Source organism: Thalassophryne amazonica, chromosome 13 (genome assembly GCF_902500255.1).
Source record: "Thalassophryne amazonica chromosome 13, fThaAma1.1, whole genome shotgun sequence".
NCBI classification, from domain to species: Eukaryota; Metazoa; Chordata; class Actinopteri; order Batrachoidiformes; family Batrachoididae; genus Thalassophryne; species Thalassophryne amazonica.
In genome coordinates, this window is record NC_047115.1 from 54,389,158 (window position 1) to 54,409,304 (window position 20,147).

The 20,147-nt window shown below is 39.9% G+C and overlaps 1 protein-coding gene across 1 annotated transcript in view; it reads right to left on the reverse strand.

Annotated features, from left to right (window-relative positions):
- Positions 1-20,147, reverse strand: part of col21a1 (collagen, type XXI, alpha 1) — a 79,012-nt gene that overhangs the window by 19,828 nt on the left and 39,037 nt on the right. The window contains exons 13-19 of the mRNA XM_034185289.1: positions 9,981-10,034; positions 9,846-9,899; positions 9,717-9,770; positions 4,766-4,819; positions 1,060-1,104; positions 781-834; positions 612-665 (exon numbers count right to left, since the gene is read on the reverse strand). Coding sequence (XP_034041180.1) covers positions 612-665; positions 781-834; positions 1,060-1,104; positions 4,766-4,819; positions 9,717-9,770; positions 9,846-9,899; positions 9,981-10,034 — 369 coding nt within the window. The remainder of the gene's footprint in view (positions 1-611; positions 666-780; positions 835-1,059; positions 1,105-4,765; positions 4,820-9,716; positions 9,771-9,845; positions 9,900-9,980; positions 10,035-20,147) is intronic.

Consider the following 20,147-nt stretch of genomic DNA (forward strand, 5'->3'; position numbering starts at 1 on the left):
ATAAAACACACTAAAACAAACACTGCAGGAACAGAAGTGACAAGATGACTCAGTCAACAAATTTTTTTGGTTGTTTTTTGCAGTAATGTTTATTAGTGGTAGAACAGTTCATTTTTGATCCCTGAGCCCTGCAGGCTCAGGCTCAAGTGCTTCTCATTTGAAAAGTGATGATTACGGCTTGTGGGAAAAGTGGTGCCCTCCATGTTTATTTTTAACATGCACAACACCAGAGTACCAGTTATGTGCATGCCTGGTTCTAAATGTAGATCCAATCTGTTTCTTTTTTATTATCTTTTTTATTCACTGGTACTTTTCACATTACAATTTAATATAACAATTAATATTTTAGTTTAAAATACTATTTAAATATTGGACACCTTGTTTTCATTGAGGACCATGGACAAAGGTTCCTGGTTTTCATTGTTCTTTAAGTTCATTATAAAATGGACAGCAGTGTGGTATTTGTCTCACTGACTAAAAACCATGATCAGACCCGAACTGTTTTTGTCATCTATTATACCCCTTTATGTTTATCCATTTTTAAATACTTTTAAATCCCACTGAAGAAACCTAATGCAACTTTTACAACACACATCAGCTCTCTTGATTACCTTTGGTCCAGTTGGTCCTTTTGGGCCAGGTGCACCAGGGAAACCTATCTCACCCTGCAGGGTGAAAGAAAATGCTGTTGGCAAACTTTTAGTATACAATATTAGCATGGTGGTAATCTGTAGGTGCTTAACGTGACTATTAACTGACTATTATCAACTATTAACTTACGGGTGGTCCAGCTGTTCCTTTGTAGCCCCTTGGGCCGGCCAAACCAGCTTCCCCCTGAGACAGATATCAGTCAGATATTATCACACATGTAAAGAAAGGCATTGAACAATTTTTTTTATAGGTATTAAAAAACCCTCTATTGCTTAGATCTTAAATGCCATTCATCCATTTTCTAAACCTGCTTATTCCAATTAAGACGGGGGATCTAAGGCTCAGATTTTAAATTGCTTGTTGTAATTGGAAACAGATAGGGAAGTTCCTACCAAGGAAGTCACTCACCTTTTGTCCATTTACACCAGCAATTCCTGGCAAGCCAGGCATACCCTAGAAACAAAGACATAACAGCATTCTGAATAAAACCATATGTTTTCATAATCCATAGGTCTCAACTGATTCTAAACAATGCATAAAGGAACAGAGCTTTTGAGTTTATGCATGTCACAGGCGGAGAAAGGCAACTAACTGAACTGTGCTTTTTTAAAGTGGTAAAACATTTTCGCATGAATATAATCAAACTGAATAAAGTAATATAATCAAACAATAAAGTAAGGTGAATTTAATAGGTATATAGGTACTATTTAAAATACAAGAAAGGATGTAAACCTTTGTTTGCAAATAAATACATTCAGCAAACTTACCACTCTAAAGACCTTCTACAGGTTTTTTATTAAGTAAATGTTTGCAGATGTTTCGTGGCTGTGAGCATATTGAAAGGATTTCACAACAGAGAAAATTAACAGCAAGACATGCAATGTATCCCCCCTCAACCTACAGGACATATGTAGAAATCCATGTCCCAGAACATCTACTGAGGAGTCATCTTGTTTTAACTTTAGAGAGAATACTGTGGTAATTCTATCTCCCAGGATACTAACTCCATTGTTCTGCTGAGGAAAAAGGCTTCCAGCCTTGTGGAGCAACTGACTCATCATTTGCAGATCCATCATAAACGTTTTGGACAACAGCTATAATCATGATCCTCGGGGTGTTTGCCCAGTTGAAACACTTTCTTCCTAAAACAGATTTGCCACAGCACTGCAGTATCCCCTCAATAAGTTCCCCTCACTGCTTTAGATTATGATTTCAGCCTGCCGGTTACATAAGAGGGTTATCCTGGGATGAACTTCAGGGGAAACACCCCTGATTTTCTGGCCGTCAGTGGTATTCCGTAGTCCTAACTGCAAGTTAACACACTGCGCTGTTTCTAGAGTGAGAATTTTGATTTCTGATAATTACTTTCCTCAATAACCATGTTCTTTTTTAACTGTCATCTCCAATTAATCTCATGCATTTTCCTCTCTTTTTCTTATAGTTTTCTTTTGTGCTTTGTTAAAAAGTAACAAACATACACATAGAGCCTGTACTGACTGTAGCCTCTAAATCGTAAATATGAAATTCAGAATTTGATGTGGATGCACATTCCTGAACCATCCAGCAGGTGTCACTGCTAACCAGATGAGAGCACAGCATATGACGTGGCTAAGGAATCATTTAGGCACATGGCTGTTCAAAATTTTTTAAACATTTTGAAGCAGTGACTCAAGTTAACCATCACTAATTTACAGTACAGATGAAGCATTTTTATTTCTTGGGTAGAAGATAAGTGAGGGAAGACGCTGAGTCAAGTCTGGGTTCTGTGGCTGATTTGAGAAGCTGTGCATAGTGCAGCTTTTGTCTGTTGCATCATCAGTTCTACAGCATAATGGCAGTGTGGCACAGAGCAAGAATTTCTCTAAAAGAAAATGTCACTGACAGTTTTTGCCAGAAGGCATGTGAGACTTCAGTCCAGATTCCTTGTTTTCCTGTTTTAAAATCCTTCTCTGTGTCTCTCCACCATGAACCTGTGACTGCTGGTGGAACAGATGTAAGTTCCACAATGCACAGTTTCTGAACCCACAGCCACAGAAGCCTTTAGAAGTCATTTGCAGTTGCCTTGTTGGTTTACCATACAGTACCATACTGTTTGCATTTCCTCATGATTGATGTATATATCTTAGCAGTGACCCTCATGTCTCCAGGTTCTCAGTCTTTGAGGTCAGGAGATGCCCAAAAAGAGCTTATGGAGACATTTTGAGGTCATTGGACAGAGGTGTTTGGAGATGCCAATATCTTTCTTGGAGAACAAAGGTTCAAGTCTAGTGTTTCCTATCTTATTGGACAGTTGTGAGAGTTTGACAGCAACCAGTATTCTAAGGCAATGAAGAGATGTCTTTGGTACTAAGCCTCTTTGAAGGATCACTGGGTACCACTGGAATGATTGCTTGTTTGTCTGCCTTGGTGGTTGCCATCCAGGACGCAGTGCCCTACAGTGGCATGGTCAGTGTGGCAACATACAGCAACAGCGCATGATCCCAGACTCAATGTGACTTTACCTGATTTAAGTGGAGTCCAAGACACTGTCAGCAAATTTAAAATGTTCATGTCTATCCCTGGAACTGCCTAAAGAGAACTGCCTACAAAAAATGTATGATTTGTATTCAAAATAGTCCTCATTTGTGTGTCCAATTACTTATGAGATCTGGAAATTAAAGCACTGTGCATACAAATACCCAGAATTTTGTCAAGATCTCAGAGCAGCTGAGCACAGCAGATGATAGGAGGCACAATGTAGACTCTCAAACAGGTAGTAAGATATTAAAGACTTGATAGTAAATGCAGACAGGAGTCTGGTACACAAAGAAGCAGTTAGCGAGGCGAAGGTACAGGCAGGCGTAAGGCAATGGCATTGTCAAAAATAACCAGACTAAGGTCGAGAGCACAGCAAACAGTAGTAAGTGGCAATAAAGTACACAAAAACAAGCAACACAGACCGAGAGCAGAAGAGCTGTAACGAAGATATAAGAATCAACAAACTAACAATTGCAAACAGAACTCACAGGGCTTTAATGCATGGTGAATAATTAGGCACTGATTGAAAACAGGTGTGGTGAGCTGGCAGGAAGAGGGCATGGACAAACAAAGATAAGAGACAAGGCAAGAGAGTGAAGTGACAAGTGGCCAAGCAGAAGACAGAACAAAACAGGGCGTGGCCAACAGGAATAAGGAAGGGTTGGTGAAGGGCAAGAGAGTGTAGTGATCTGAGGGTGTGACAGTGATACAAATGAAACTGAGCGTGAAACATGAGGAACAAAGATGAGGAGGAACTGACAAGGGAGTGCAGTGGCATAACCAGAAACCAGAAACTAATAATACTAATAATATCCAGACCGAGACAAACAAAAACTCTAGACAGAATGGAATCTTAACATGAACAGAATAACAACAGGTGACAAATGGCTAAGACTGAAAAGAAGGTAACAGGTAAATCAAAAGCTAAAACTAGGACGGAACTGATGAGTGGAAAATGTATAAAACACAAAATAATTAAACTAAACCTGCCAAATAAAAACTGTGACCAAAGCAATCATGAACAAAATCAGAGCGAATCCTGACAAATTTGACATATCTTTGTTCAACTAATTGAATTAAAGCTCACAATCTACACTACAAGTACATCTTGACTATTTTGTTTCAATTCAATTGTGGTGGACCAGAGGTAAATTTATCACTGTGTCACTGTGCAAATATTTATAGACCTAACTGTATGTGGAGGGTTTTTTATGTTTTTAATCTAGCAGCATCAACGGTTGCTCATCAAATGTTAAACTTCCCCCAAAGCCTGATATCATGTAGCATTATGCAGTACTTATGATGCATAACTGCCAAATAAATATTATTTGTAGTAGCATTTGTGGTTAAGTAGAATTAAACATAATTATGACATATGAATACTTTTTAAAAAAAATAGAAGCATTCTCTAAAAGTGACCTCCTGTGATATGGGGTAGTTGCCTTTAGTGTATGTACTTTTAAACTCTATCATGGAGATTTCACATTTTGCTTGTTCTGCAATATATTCTAAAAGTCTTTTTCCATGCTGTGAAGTAAATCCCACAAGCAAAATCAGTCTACTAAACATGCACAGTGCGCAGGGTTTTATGACTCACTGGATGGCTGGCTCTTCCATCAGCACCTGGGATTCCCCTGGCCCCGGGTTCTCCCTTAATGCATTGGAGAACAACAGAAAACAAACTAAGTCAAAGGACAGTTTATACTACAACATTTTCTGATGTATTCATGCAAGGTTAGTTCCAATTACAAGATGAAATTTGATTTAAAGAAAAAGTAATGCTGTGTTACTGAGCAATAGCACTCCAAAACAGTTCACTGTTGGCACCGTCTAAATATTAAATCACCATAGTTTGGAGCACAGCTCGATGACTGACACTGGGTCCATATGTATTTGGACAGTTGAGTTGAAATTAAATAATCAAGATGTCCTTGTAGTGTAGACTTTCAGGTTCACTTCAAGAGGTTCAACAAAATCTCACATTACCACCTAGGGATTGTTGAGAAGTGTGTAGATTTTCAGAGCCCTTAACTATTTGGGCAAAATGAAGCAAACTTGTGAGCTAGTTCTGGTAGACAACTCAAGCGACTTGCTAGATATAAACTAACATGTGTCATTCATAAAATTACCACATACACTAACAGTCAAAGGTTTGCACACACTTTCCCATTCAATTGAATACATCTATGTGAGTTGTCTACTTTTAAGTCATCACTTTTACAGCCAGTTTTCTTATGTTAAATCAGGAGATGGACAGATGAACATTTCCAAGACAATGAATATGTCTTAGGCTTCATTTACATTTTTCATTAAGAAATGCAAACAGTATGGTAAATCTGTCTGGAATAGACAGTCCTCAAAATCCATGCAAGGAGACTAGTGAAGGAAGCCACCAATATAGTCAGACAACTCTGAAGGAATTATAGGCTTCTGTGTCTATGATTGGAGAAACTGAGGATAATGCAAAATTGCCTTTTACTAGTAGCAAAGGGAAGGATTTTCTTAAAAAGAAGATACAAAATTTTTTCTACAATTTGCCAAAAGGCATATGGGAGACCCAAGCCTAGATTTTACGTGGTTTTATTAATGAAAATCCTTCTCTGTGTCACTCCACCATAAAGCTGCAAATCTGGTGATGCAACAGGAAAATGTTGCACTGTCTCTCCAGCCATGGTCACAGAAGCATGTAACACCTTTAAAAGTGTCTCTCACTTGTCTCCTTCTTGCACAGACAGATTTTTAGAACTGACTTTCTACACAGACCATACTGTTTATATTTTTCAATGACAGTGTTGGGTGTAGCTCGTTAGAAAGTAACTCGTTACTGTAATCACATCACATTTGTCTTTTAAGCATTACTGTTCTAAAGTCAGTAATCACAGTACAGTTCCTAAGAGTGAACCCCAAGATTACAGAATGTTCCTGAATGCAGAATGTACAGGCAGCATGAGAACTCGACTGGCTAGTAGTAGCTTTGTTTACTCTCATAGCACTGTAGGAGAACTGGTGAAGAAACGTGATACACTGTTGACATCCAATGTGATGGAACATTCAGGCGATGGTGCACAATCTGATGAAAAATAAGTCATATAGTGGATGCAAAACCTATGGTTTAAATAGCTTCATTCCCTTCCATGCTGTTCTTATGCACACGCAAGTCAGTCCTAGTGAACAGGCAGCGTGGCATCAGCTAGTTGTTCACTTGAACAAAATAATCCAATATGGTGCAATACACTCAGATACACCTTATTTCTGTATAAATCTAATATTTTTCATATATATTTTGCAAACATTGGTGAGAAATTAACAATTAAAATCTAAAAATGCTGTTTTTGTAACAAAATAACAACTCTGAAATGATTTACAAGACATCTTAAGCAGATGTTAGCATGCATGCCCCTGGAATGCCCATCAAGGGACAAAGTCAGCTGCTCGTGGCCGTCATTTGTTGGTCACGTGACTGAAAAAACTGCAAAAGACTTCCTTATAAGAATCGGGATTTGTCATATGTGTACATTGCACACTGGTTTAACGTTTGGCTGTTATGAGGAACATAAAAGTAACAAGTAAAGAAATAAGTTACTTTCCATAGAGAGTACAGCAATAAAGGATTTTAACTGAGCAAGTGAAGCTAATAATTCATTTATTATATGGCTATTAATATAAACATGCAAACTTAAGGTATCGTCAAAATATGAAAGCTGCTGGCGATTTTTGGGCTCGTAGTCAGACCTGTTCGCTTTCTTAACAGATGGTCCTCTCATTAGCTGGTAAGCTTTCAAGCTTTGTGCTTTTTCGATGCTGTTTAGATATTTATGGAGTATGTTCATGTCCGACTTGGTTTTTCTAATCGTGTTTTTAGCTTTCTGGTTTGTAACAAATCTGATACGCGATCTGGACTGATTGTCACGGTAATGGTTTGATATGGGAAAATATCAGACCAGAAATCAGCCAATCAGAGCATGTGTAGCGCCGTAGCCAATGCCATATAATAATGTTTTTGTTTTTTGTTTTTTTAAGTTGCGAGTAATGTGAAATATGTTACTTTTTTGAGTTACAACCCAACACTCTTCAGTGACAGATGAAAAAAGTCACACATACGAGGTCTGTCAATAAAGTATAGGTCCTTTTTATTTTTTTCAAAAACTATATGGATTTCATTCATATGTTTTTACGTCAGACATGCTTGAACCCTCGTGCGCATGCGTGAGTTTTTCCATGCCTGTCGGTGACGTCATTCGCCTGTGAGCACTCCTTGTGGGAGGAGTCGTCCAGCCCCTCATCGGAATTCCTTTGTCTGAGAAGTTGCTGAGAGACTGGCGCTTTGTTTGATCAAAATTTTTTCTAAACCTGTGAGACACATCGAAGTGGACACGGTTCGAAAAATTAAGCTGGTTTTCCGTGAAAATTTTAACGGCTGATGAGAGATTTTGAGGTGATACTGTCGCTTTAAGGACTTCCCACAGAGCGAGACGTCGTCAGCCTGTGTCAAGCTGAAAACCTCTACATTTCAGGCTCTATTGATCCAGGACGTCATGAGAGAACAGAGAAGTTTCAGAATAAGTCGGTTTCATCATTTTATCCGGATATTCCACTGTTAAAGGAGATTTTTTTAATGAAAGACGTGCGGGCGGATTGCAGCGTCGGCTCGCAGCCGCCGCGACGCTCCGCCACAGGAAAAATACCTCTGTTGGAAGCCTTAAGGACAAGTTGGAACATGTCCAGCTGTTAAACAATTTCTCATATACTCACTCCACTGAAAGCCATCAAAAGCTGCCTGGATTTTACAAATGGTTATCAACACGGAGGTGTTTTTCCTGTGCCTCCGCACCGCGCCGGCTGCGTCCCGACGCGCGGACCCGTCCGCACGTCTTTCATTAAAAAAATCTCCTTTAACAGTGGAATATCCGGATAAAATGCTGAAACCGACTTCTTCTGAAACTTCTCTGTTCTCTCACGACGTCCTGGATCAATAGAGCCTGAAATGTGGAGGTTTTCAGCTTGAAACAGGCTGACGACGGCGCCTGGGAGTGCTGCGCGACGTCTCGCTCCGTGGGAAGTCAGCGACAGTATCACCTCAAAATCTCTCATCAGCCGTTAAAATTTTCACCGAAAACCAGCTTAATTTTTCGAACTGTGTCCACTTCGATGTGCCTCACAGGTTTAGAAAAAGTTTTGATCAAACAAAGCGCCAGTCTCTCAGCAACTTCTCAGACAAAGGAATTCTGACAAGGGGCTGGACGACTCCTCCCACAAGGAGTGCTCACAGGTGAATGACGTCACCGACAGGCGTGGAAAAACTCACGCATGCGCACGAGGGTTCAAGCATGTCTGACGTAAAAACATATGAATGAAATCCATATAGTTTTTGAAAAAAATAAAAAGGACCTATACTTTATTGACAGCCCTCGTATATTAAGTGACTTGAAAAAGTTAATACTTTACTTTAATACAAAATACTCCTTTATATTTTTCCCAATGGGCTCTGAAAATGGGGATATGTGTATGAAATATTATTGTTTACCACCTTGCATTTTGAAAGTTGAAAGTCTACACAACAAGTACCTCTTTGATTGTTTCATTTCCACTCTATTGATTTGCGTAAAGACAAAATTACAGAGCAGCCCCTCTGTGCACCTCTGACCCCATCTCAGTGCTGACACAGGGTAAGTCCTGATTAGTACTGTGAGACTACTTGGGAAGATTTTAGAACTGGAGTTGTATCCGGAAGGGCATCCAGTGTGGGAAAAAAAAGGCTAAATCCCAAATTGAATCCATGTTGGATCCACTGTCATGACCATGAACAACCGGGTGCAACCAAAAGGCAAACAACAACAGAGGCAAAATTACAAAAAAAAAAAAAAAAAGTGTCACTGTCCAGCTACTTATGGACCTGACTGTAATTTTCTGTAATGCACCTCATTTCTCTCTGGCAACTACATGCAGGAATACGGTAAACAATATGTAATTTTTTGTAATATTGTGAACAATAATGCAGCTTCCATGTTACATCATTGTTCAAAGACAGTGCGACAGCATTCCATATCAAAATTAAGCAATGAAAATTAAAATCAAATAGTTAAAATCCCATTCAACAAATATCCAGTGTAACAGGTAAGCAAAGGGCACACAAACAGCATGAAATAGTTTATCACTGACCCATCTGCAATACAGTAAAAAGACAGAATCTCAGATCATAAATATGGTGCATTTTCCTTTATAATATCAGTGATGATGTCGTCAGTTCCCACCGCCCAATTGTTGGTACATGCTGTCAATTTGATTCAGCATGAAATCTTTGTTCATATAGATATCTGTCAAGATTAGAAAAGGAAATGTGTCATAGTTTATATGGGAATGTACTATATCCGGGGACACCAGTGCTGTACAAGTATACGTATTTCCATGGTTGCCAAACATCAACAGCAAAATCTTGAAGGACACCAAAGCCTTTGAACAATGTGCATGCTAAGCCAACATCATGCCTCTATTATTCCCCTAAATCCTGAGCGAGCTTTGTAGCGTGCTATTAGTCAAAACAAACAGACCTTTTGTCCAGGTCTCCCTGGAAATCCATCCTTTCCATCTCGTCCAGCTGAGCCCTGAAGTAGGAGAATATGATTGAACACACTAATGGCACAAACTGTAGATCTGAGCATAAATTGTCATGTACATACGCGTTCTCCTGTATAACCTGGCAGCCCAGGGGGTCCCATGTTTCCTTTCGCTCCCTGGAGTTATAATTAAAATTTATTACAAAAATATTGGATATTTTTTTTAAAATCATACTTATAGACTGAGTAGTTTCTTACGATTTGGCCAGCTTTTCCTGGTAGCCCTGGTATTCCTGGGGATCCTGCTGAGCCCTGTTAAAACATTTATAAAGAGCAAGAGACTTGATCTAAAGATCTTTTATACATTTCAGATGCCAATTTCATTCATGCTTATATTGTCTCACATTATGAGAAAACATTTTTGACACTCGGCACACATGGGACAGTTTTGACAGTGTGAGATAAAAGATGTTCCCAGTCCTGCTGTGAAGTGTAAATAGTGACAAATGTTTGACATTAATTAGGCTTGATGTTCCATGGACTATATATGTAACGGCTGTTTGGACTCAAACCTAAGCGAGTTGCATTCTGGCATTAAAACTGACTTCGGGAAAATGTCTTTCAAGACAGTTTCTCCCTGTTAGATTTGAGATGCAGCTCTTCAGAGTGTCACTTACAGAGATGCCACCCAGATACAGCACAGCATCACCCAGGAAAAACAACACCGTGGCTGTGGGAGGATGACAAGGGAACCGGGGCTGGAAAATAGTGTCCATGTGTCCATAATGCTGTTTATTTTGTGATGAAAATGTGTGGTTTGTGAGGTTCTATTTCTTATGATGGTATCTATAAGCTGAAATCGTATGAGTTGGCCTGGACACCTTTGATTTGAAAGGAGCAAAGGATTCTATCTTGAAGATCTCTGCCACACAGTCTACTGGGCATAGTGCAAATCTATTTAGGGCATGCCCACCCCATTTTTGCTATATAGTTCACATAATCTGAGTGTAAAATTGGGTGCATGGAGCAAAAGTATCAATTCATAAACCAGAGTACCATCTGTCATCCCCTTATTAATTTCTTTCTTCCTTTATTTTTACACCTTGTTTGTACAGATCACCCCAACATAAGCCACGGCAGGGCGCATGCCATAAAGAATACATAAAAATATGTAAAATGTTTACTGTTGCAGCAGAGATTTTCTGCTCCCTTTCCTTTTCCATGAATTAAGGCAGTGGCATTTGTGTTTCAGAGATCCTTCTGTCCATCCATCTGATCCTACATCATCCTTCCATGACTGGGGCATGTGAGATCTTCAACAAACTGTGCTGGGGAGTTCTGAAAGTCTCTAAAGGAGAATATTCATACTATGACAGAATTTGGCTTGAAAACTGACTCGTTAATTATATTCCATTTACTGAGACACTCTTCCAAACCAGTTGGATGTTTTTGAGCCACCAGTTGTTGCGTCCACTTTATCTGTATATGTTTGCTTAGTTGCAACATTTCTGTCTTTATGTGTTTGAAATTTCTTTGTTGTGCTTTGCTTTGCTTTATTTGTTATTTTGTTACTGTTATTATGGCTAAAACAGATGGTCACCCCACTGAGTTTGGTCTGCTTGGGGTTTCTTCCTGTAATCACAAAAAAAAAAGCCAGAGGGAGTTTTTCCTTGCCACTATTGCCAATGTAGTTGCTCAGGGGATGGGTAAGGTTAGAACCTGCTTTTGTGATGCAACTTATGTTGTGAGTTGCCACCATGTAAATACACTGAATTTAATTGAAGTGAGTGATGCACAACATCACGATTAAACAGTGACAACAACAATGGTAGTTAGACATGCTCTCAAAGACAACAACGACAACAACAAGGACTGGACAGAGAAAGAGAGAGAACTAACAATCAAACAAAGAAATCATGCTTATTCAAGGAGATGGTCAGGATGACATCAGTGATCGTAGAAATATGCAGGAGTTACTGGGTATGTTGAGAAAACACGAGTTGCATGGATGTGGGTATGTATTTGGAAAAGCTATGAATTTATGTGCAGAGTGTGAAAGACAAGAATAGATGTGTAACAATGTGAGCGATAGGGAGGAGTTGAATCAGTGCCACTTAACCCACCAAATGAGACATGACCCCACAGCCACAGTAAACACCACAGAGCACCAATGGACCGTCGTCCCGGTCCACCAAGCAATGACAAAAAAAAAAAACAACATGAGGGCCACACACCAGCCACTCAGTGAAATATAAGAAGAGAAGAAGAAGAAGACCCTTTATTGTCATTGTACACACACACACACACACACATATATATATACGAGGGCTGTCAATAAAGTTACGGTCCTTTTTATTTTTTTCAAAAACTATATGGATTTCATTCATATGTTTTTACGTCAGACATGCTTGAACCCTCGTGCGCATGCGTGAGTTTTTCCACGCCTGTCGGTGACGTCATTCGCCTGTGAGCACTCCTTGTGGGAGGAGTCGTCCAGCCCCTCGTCGGAATTCCTTTGTCTGAGAAGTTGCTGAGAGACTGGCGCTTTGTTTGATCAAAATTTTTTCTAAACCTGTGAGACACATCGAAGTGGACACGGTTCGAAAAATTAAGCTGGTTTTCAGTGAAAATTTTAACGGCTGATGAGAGATTTTGAGGTGATTCTGTCGCTTTAAGGACTTTTCACGGTGCGAGACGTCGTGCAGCGCTCTCAGGCGGCGTCATCAGCCTGTTCAAGCTGAGAACCTCCACATTTCAGGCTCTATTGATCCAGGACGTCGTGAGAGAACAGAGAAGTTTCAGAAGAAGTCGGTTTCAGCATTTTATCCGGATATTCCACTGTTAAAGGAGATTTTTTTAATGAAAGACGTGCGGACGGGTCCGCGCGTCGGGACGCAGCCGCCGCGACGCTCCGCCACAGGAAAAACACCTCTGTTGAAAGCCTTAAGGACAAGTTGGAACATGTCCTGCCTGTTAAACAATTTCTCATATACTCACTCCACTGAAAGCCATCAAAAGCCGCCTGGATTTTACAAATGGTTATCAACACGGAGGTGTTTTTCCTGTGCCGCCGCACCGCGTCGGCTGCGTCCCGACGCGCGGATCCGTCCGCACGTCTTTCATTAAAAAAATCTCCTTTAACAGTGGAATATCCGGATAAAATGCTGAAACCGACTTCTTCTGAAACTTCTCTGTTCTCTCACGACGTCCTGGATCAATAGAGCCTGAAATGTGGAGGTTTTCAGCTTGAACAGGCTGATGACGCCGCCTGAGAGCGCTGCACGACGTCTCGCACCCTGAAAAGTCCTTAAAGCGACAGAATCACCTCAAAATCTCTCATCAGCTGTTAAAATTTTCACTGAAAACCAGCTTAATTTTTCGAACCATGTCCACTTCGATGTGTCTCACAGGTTTAGAAAAAATTTTGATCAAACAACGCGCCAGTCTCTCAGCAACTTCTCAGACAAAGGAATTCCGACGAGGGGCTGGACGACTCCTCCCACAAGGAGTGCTCACAGGCGAATGACGTCACCGACAGGCGTGGAAAAACTCACGCATGCGCACGAGGGTTCAAGCATGTCTGACGTAAAAACATATGAATGAAATCCATATAGTTTTTGAAAAAAATAAAAAGGACCGTTACTTTATTGACAGCCCTCGTATATATATATATATATATATATATATATATATATATATATATATATATATATATACAACGAAACTTCTCCTCTGCATTTAACCCATCCTAATTACAGTTAAACACAATCCAACCACTAGGAGCAGTGGGCAGCCACAGTCCGGGGCCTGGGGACCAACTCCAGATGTAGAGACACTGCCTTGGTCCAGGGCAGAGAAGGAGCATACCCTAAATAAGCATGTTTTTGATTGTGGGAGGAAACCGGAGCCTGCGGAGGAAGCCGGAGCCTGCGGAGGAAGCCCACACAGAAAGAACATGCAAACTCCACACAGAAAGGGCAGGAAGCCATCCTACGACCTTCTTGATGTGAGGCACCAGTGCTAACCACTAAGTCACCATGCTCCACACACAGTTGAGTGCACTCAACCTCCACGCACAATGGAATGACACTGGCCTGTGAACATGAAACATACAACACAAACCCACAAGGTTGAGCATAACCCAAAACCCCACCGAGCAAATGGGCTAATACCCTTCCTGGGACTTCCTATGGGAGCAAGTGATCCCAATTTAAGACATATGTATAGCAGGCACCCGGCACTCTGCTGTTGAGAAAGCAAAGACCAGCGATAGTTTTTTGGCACATCAATGGATTTTGCAGGTAGCTATCAGAGTGGTCCAAAGGACAGTGACCACCAAAGCTCTCTGAGGTGAGACTGTGAAGCAGTAAAATCATTGTTTCTACTTTTCAGTGTTTAATATTTGAATGAATGAATGAATGAATGAAAACTGTTTATTTCGAACATTTGATACAACAACAATTACAAGATAGATCAGTAAAGACAACAACAAAAAAGTTCCTACTGTGTACCCAACATGTCCGAAAAGGGGTAGGGTGAAGCATCAGCTTATGTATCCCTACCCCTTCTTCCCCACAACCAGTAATACCCTTTGCCACATATACACATAGATTCCTACACACCTAAACCGATATCAATATATATATATATACATATACATACACATACACATATATATATACATACACACATCAACATACATACACATATACATACACATATATACACATATACATATATACACATATATATACACAAACATAAATATACACCTTCACATACCTACTTACATACAAAATACTATATATTTACAAGCCGAAGCAAAAAACAAAAACACCCTAACCCTCATTACCCTTCCTCCTCCCTATACCCAGAAAAAACCATTATTTAATAATGGTTGTTTTCCATTCAGTTTTATTGTGTATACTAGAAGGTGTGCATGCATCCTAAACCTGCTTATGTAAGGTGCATATGTGTATTCTAACCTTTAGATACCACAAATACCCTGTGAGCAACTTCAGGTCAGATTCTTGATGATCAATCAGATCAACACGACCATGGATTCGCCCCGATGTGAGGCTGGGTTGCTGCCACACAAGACGCTCACTAAATCAAATCAAATCAAATCAATTTTATTTATATAGCGCCAAATCACAACAAACAGTTGCCCCAAGGTGCTTTATATTGTAAGGCAAGGCCATACAATAATTACGGAAAAACCCCAACGGTCAAAACGACCCCCTGTGAGCAAGCACTTGGCGACAGTGGAAAGGAAAAACTCCCTTTTAACAGGAAGAAACCTCCAGCAGAACCAGGCTCAGGGAGGGGCAGTCTTCTGCTGGGACTGGTTGGGACTGAGGGAGAGAACCAGGAAAAAGACATGCTGTGGAGGGGAGCAGAGATCAATCACTAATGATTAAATGCAGAGTGGTGCATACAGAGCAAAAAGAGAAAGAAACACTCAGTGCATCATGGGAACCCCCCAGCAGTCTACGTCTATAGCACCATAACTAAGGGATGGTTCAGGGTCACCTGATCCAGCCCTAACTATAAGCTTTAGCAAAAAGGAAAGTTTTAAGCTTAATCTTAAAAGTAGAGAGGGTGTCTGTCTCCCTGATCTGAATTGGGAGCTGGTTCCACAGGAGAGGAGCCTGAAAGCTGAAGGCTCTGCCTCCCATTCTACTTTTACAAACCCTAGGAACTACAAGTAAGCCTGCAGTCTGAGAGCGAAGCGCTCTATTGGGGTGATATGGTAATATGAGGTCCCTAAGATAAGATGGGACCTGATTATTCAAAACCTTATAAGTAAGAAGAAGAATTTTAAATTCTATTCTAGAATTAACAGGAAGCCAATGAAGAGAGGCCAATATGGGTGAGATATGCTCTCCTTCTAGTCCCTGTCAGTACTCTAGCCGCAGCATTTTGAATTAACTGAAGGCTTTTCAGGGAACTTTTAGGACAACCTGATAATAATGAATTACAATAGTCCAGCCTAGAGGAAAAAAAAATGCATGAATTAGTTTTTCAGCATCACTCTGAGACAAGACCTTTCTAATTTTAGAGATATTGCGCAAATGCAAAAAAGCAGTCCTACATATTTGTTTAATATGCACATTGAATGACATATCCTGATCAAAAATGACTCCAAGATTTCTCACAGTATTACTAGAGGTCAGGGTAATGCCATCCAGAGTAAGGATCTGGTTAGACACCATGTTTCTAAGATTTGTGGGGCCAAGTACAATAACTTCAGTTTTATCTGAGTTTAAAAGCAGGAAATTAGAGGTCATCCATGTCTTTATGTCTGTAAGAAAATCCTGCAGTTTAGCTAATTGGTGTGTGTCCTCTGGCTTCATGGATAGATAAAGCTGGGTAACATCTGCGTAACAATGAAAATTTAAGCAATGCTGTCTAATAATACTGCCTAAGGGAAACATGTATAAAGCGAATAAAATTGGTCCTAGCACAGAACCTTGTGGAACTCCATAATTAACCTTAGTCTGTGAAGAAGATTCCCCATTTACATGAACAAATTGTAACCTATTAGATAAATATGATTCAAACCACCGCAGCGCAGTGCCTTTAATACCTATGGCATGCTCTGATCTCTGTAATAAAATTTTATGGTCAACAGTATCAAAAGCAGCACTGAGGTCTAACAGAACAAACACAGAGATGAGTCCACTGTCTGAAGCCATAAGGAGATCATTTGTAACCTTCACTAATGCTGTTTCTGTACTATGATGAATTCTAAAACCTGACTGAAACTCTTCAAATAGACCATTCCTCTGGAGATGATCAGTTAGCTGTTTTACAACTACCCTTTCAAGAATTTTTGAGAGAAAAGGAAGGTTGGAGATTGGCCTATAATTAGCTAAGATAGCTGGGTCAAGTGATGGCTTTTTAAGTAATGGTTTAATTACTGCCACCTTAAAAGCCTGTGGTACATAGCCAACTAATAAAGATACATTGATCATATTTAAGATCGAAGCATTAATTAATGGTAGGGCTTCCTTGAGCAGCCTGGTAGGAATGGGGTCTAATAGACATGTTGATGGTCTGGAGGAAGTAACTAATGAAAATAACTCAGACAGAACAATCGGAGAGAAAGAGTCTAACCAAATACCAGCATCACTGAAAGCAGTCAAAGATAACGATATGTCTTTGGGATGGTTATGAGTAATTTTTTCTCTAATAGTTAAAATTTTGTTAGCAAAGAAAGTCATGAAGTCATTACTAGTTAAAGTTAAAGGAATACTCAGCTCAATAGAGCTCTGGCTACAGTGCTGAAAAGAAACCTGGGGTTGTTCTTATTTTCTTCAATTAGTGATGAGTAGTAAGATGTCCTAGCTTTACGGAGGGCTTTTTTATAGAGCAACAGACTCTTTTTCCAGGCTAAGTGAAGATCTTCTAAATTAGTGAGACGCCATTTCCTCTCCAACGTACGGGTTATCTGCTTTAAGCTGCGAGTTTGTGAGTTATACCGCAGAGTCAGGCACTTCTGATTTAAGGCTCTCTTTTTCAGAGGAGCTACAGCATCCAAAGTTGTCTTCAGTGAGGATGTAAAACTACTGACGAGATACTCTATCTCACTCACAGAGTTTAGGTAGCTACTCTGCACTGTGTTGGTATATGGCATTAGAGAACATAAAGAAGGAATCATATCCTTAAACCTAGTTACAGCGCTTCTGAAAGACTTCTAGTGTAATGAAACTTATTCCCCACTGCTGGGTAGTCCATCAGAGTAAATGTAAATGTTATTAAGAAATGATCAGACAGAAGGGAGTTTTCAGGGAATACTGTTAAGTCTTCAATTTCCATACCATAAGTCAGAACAAGATCTAAGATATGATTAAAGTGGTGGGTGGACTCATTTACATTTTGAGCAAAGCCAATTGAGTCTAATAATAGATTAAATGCAGTGTTGAGGCTGTCATTCTCAGCATCTGTGTGGATGTTAAAATCGCCCAGTATAATTATCTTATCTGAGCTAAGCACTAAGTCAGGCAAAAGGTCTGAAAATTCACAGAGAAACTCACAGTAACGACCAGGTGGACGATAGATAATAACAAATAAAACTGGTTTTTGGGACTTCCAATTTGGATGAACAAGACTAAGAGTCAAGCTTTCAAATGAATTAAAGCTCTGTCTGGGTTTTTGATTAATTAATAAGCTAGAGTGGAAGATTGCTGCTAATCCTCCGCCTCAGCCCGTGCTACGAGCGTTCTGGCAGTTAGTGTGACTCGGGGGTGTTGACTCATTTAAACTAACATATTCATCCTGCTGTAACCAGGTTTCTGTAAGGCAGAATAAAGCAATATGTTGATAAATTATTATATCATTTACTAACAGGGACTTAGAAGAGAGAGACCTAATGTTTAATAGACCACATTTAACTGTTTTAGTCTGTGGTGCAGTTGAAGGTGCTATATTATTTTTTCTTTTTCAATTTTTATGCTTAAATAGATGTTTACTGGTTATTGGTGGTCTGGGAGCAGGCACCGTCTCTACAGGGATGGGGTAATGAGGGGATGGCAGGGGGAGAGAAGCTGCAGAGAGGTGTGTAAGACTACAACTCTGCTTCCTGGTCCCAACCCTGGATAGTCATGGTTTGGAGGATTTAAGAAAATTGGCCAGATTTCTAGAAATGAGAGCTGCTCCATCCAAAGTGGGATGGATGCCGTCTCTCCTAACAAGACCAGGTTTTCCCCAGAAGCTTTGCCAATTATCTTTGAAGCCCACCTCTTTTTTTTTTTTTTACACTGGGAGCAATAGGGGATTAAAGACCTTGCCCAAGGGCCCTTAGTGATTTTCCAGTCAGGCTGGGATTTGAACCGAGGATCATCTGGTCTCAAGCCCAATGCCTTAACCACTAGACCATCACCTCCCCAACATGCAACATGCAAATTCTACACAGAAAGGCCCAGGCAGGAAGTGATCCCAAGACCTTATTGCTGTGAGGCAACAGTGCTAAGCACTAAGTCACTGTGCTGCCATACTACTGAGGTCCATTACTCCCCGTGTCTGCATGTGTTTCCTCCAGGCACTCCTGTTTCCTCCTACAATCAAAAACATGCTCTAATACAAAAGGGAAAAAAGGATGTGGGCACACCATGAAAACCACAACTGTGTTGTGTGGAAACTTGTAATGACACATGCTTAACATTATGCCCTCCTTCTCTTTGGATAGAGATAGATAGATAGAGGTCAATGACAACAATGCAATGACACAACGACACTGCAACTTGAGTGTTAAATATATATATATATATATATATATATATATATATATATATATATATATATATATATATATATATATATATATACCAGGCTTGCATATCGAGGAGCTTGGATGCATAATGAAGCTGTGACCTCAAAGGTGACGTGAGCAGCAAAGGCTGCTGTTGTGCTGTTGTTGCAGATGTCAGAAAGCACTTATGCTAGCAGTAAAACCACATGCCCCAAAGCTAGCAGCTGAAGGCCTGCCAAAGTAGACAGTCTTAATAGCCTTCACTGATGACTTGATGCCCACATAATTAACTAAAATCAAAGCTGATGAATGACACTAGGTATAATGAACAACTAGCACTGTCTGTGAATACATAAACAGGCAATTATTGCTAAGAGGCTAACAAATTTTCTTCCTTCAGTCTTTAAATATTGTACATCTAACTTAAAATAGCAGACGATTCATGTTTCCGCTTAGCAGATCACATGCCAGGAAAATAAGACTACACCCTTGGGTGGGCTTTCAATGTGGGAACAATTTGGAAAAGTTTGATTGTTCAGTCTTATTCTCGATAACATGAGGATTCCCTCGGGCTTTGAGTCTAAAATGGTTTAAAAGGCTCCCTACTGATTGAAGACGTTTTGGTTCCAAGACAGTTTTTGTGTCTGTGGTATAGAAGCCATGGGGCTTTCTTGGTGTGTAAATATCCGCTGAAACAGACATGTGGAAAAATTCATTGCCTGTGCAAAGGGTTCGGAACCTTTTCACATAACCTCAAAGAGGAATATTTGAAAGGCTGAACACCAAATAAACAGAGTATGAAAAACAGTGGAACCAATGACAACCAAGCTCTTTATTGTTTTGTGTAAGAAGTGCAACTTCACAATTTTTTTTTTAATATATACAACTTAACTGCCAGCTACTTTTTTAATGCAGCCATTGCTATTGATCTCATGCCGAATGTTTATGATACTTTCCAGCTGTCTTGCTTTTCCTTATGCAACTTAAACTGAGCTGCGCCTTTCGGGTACTTAGTTTATGAAATATACCTCAGACCATAACATTAACCAGATGTCAAAATATGAGATTTAAAATTTGGACAAGAATGTCCAACTAGTAGAAAGAAGGAGCATGGCTTATCGGTTTATCCACAGGCATATAAGTTAAAATCAGATATGACTGTCCAGTCATTA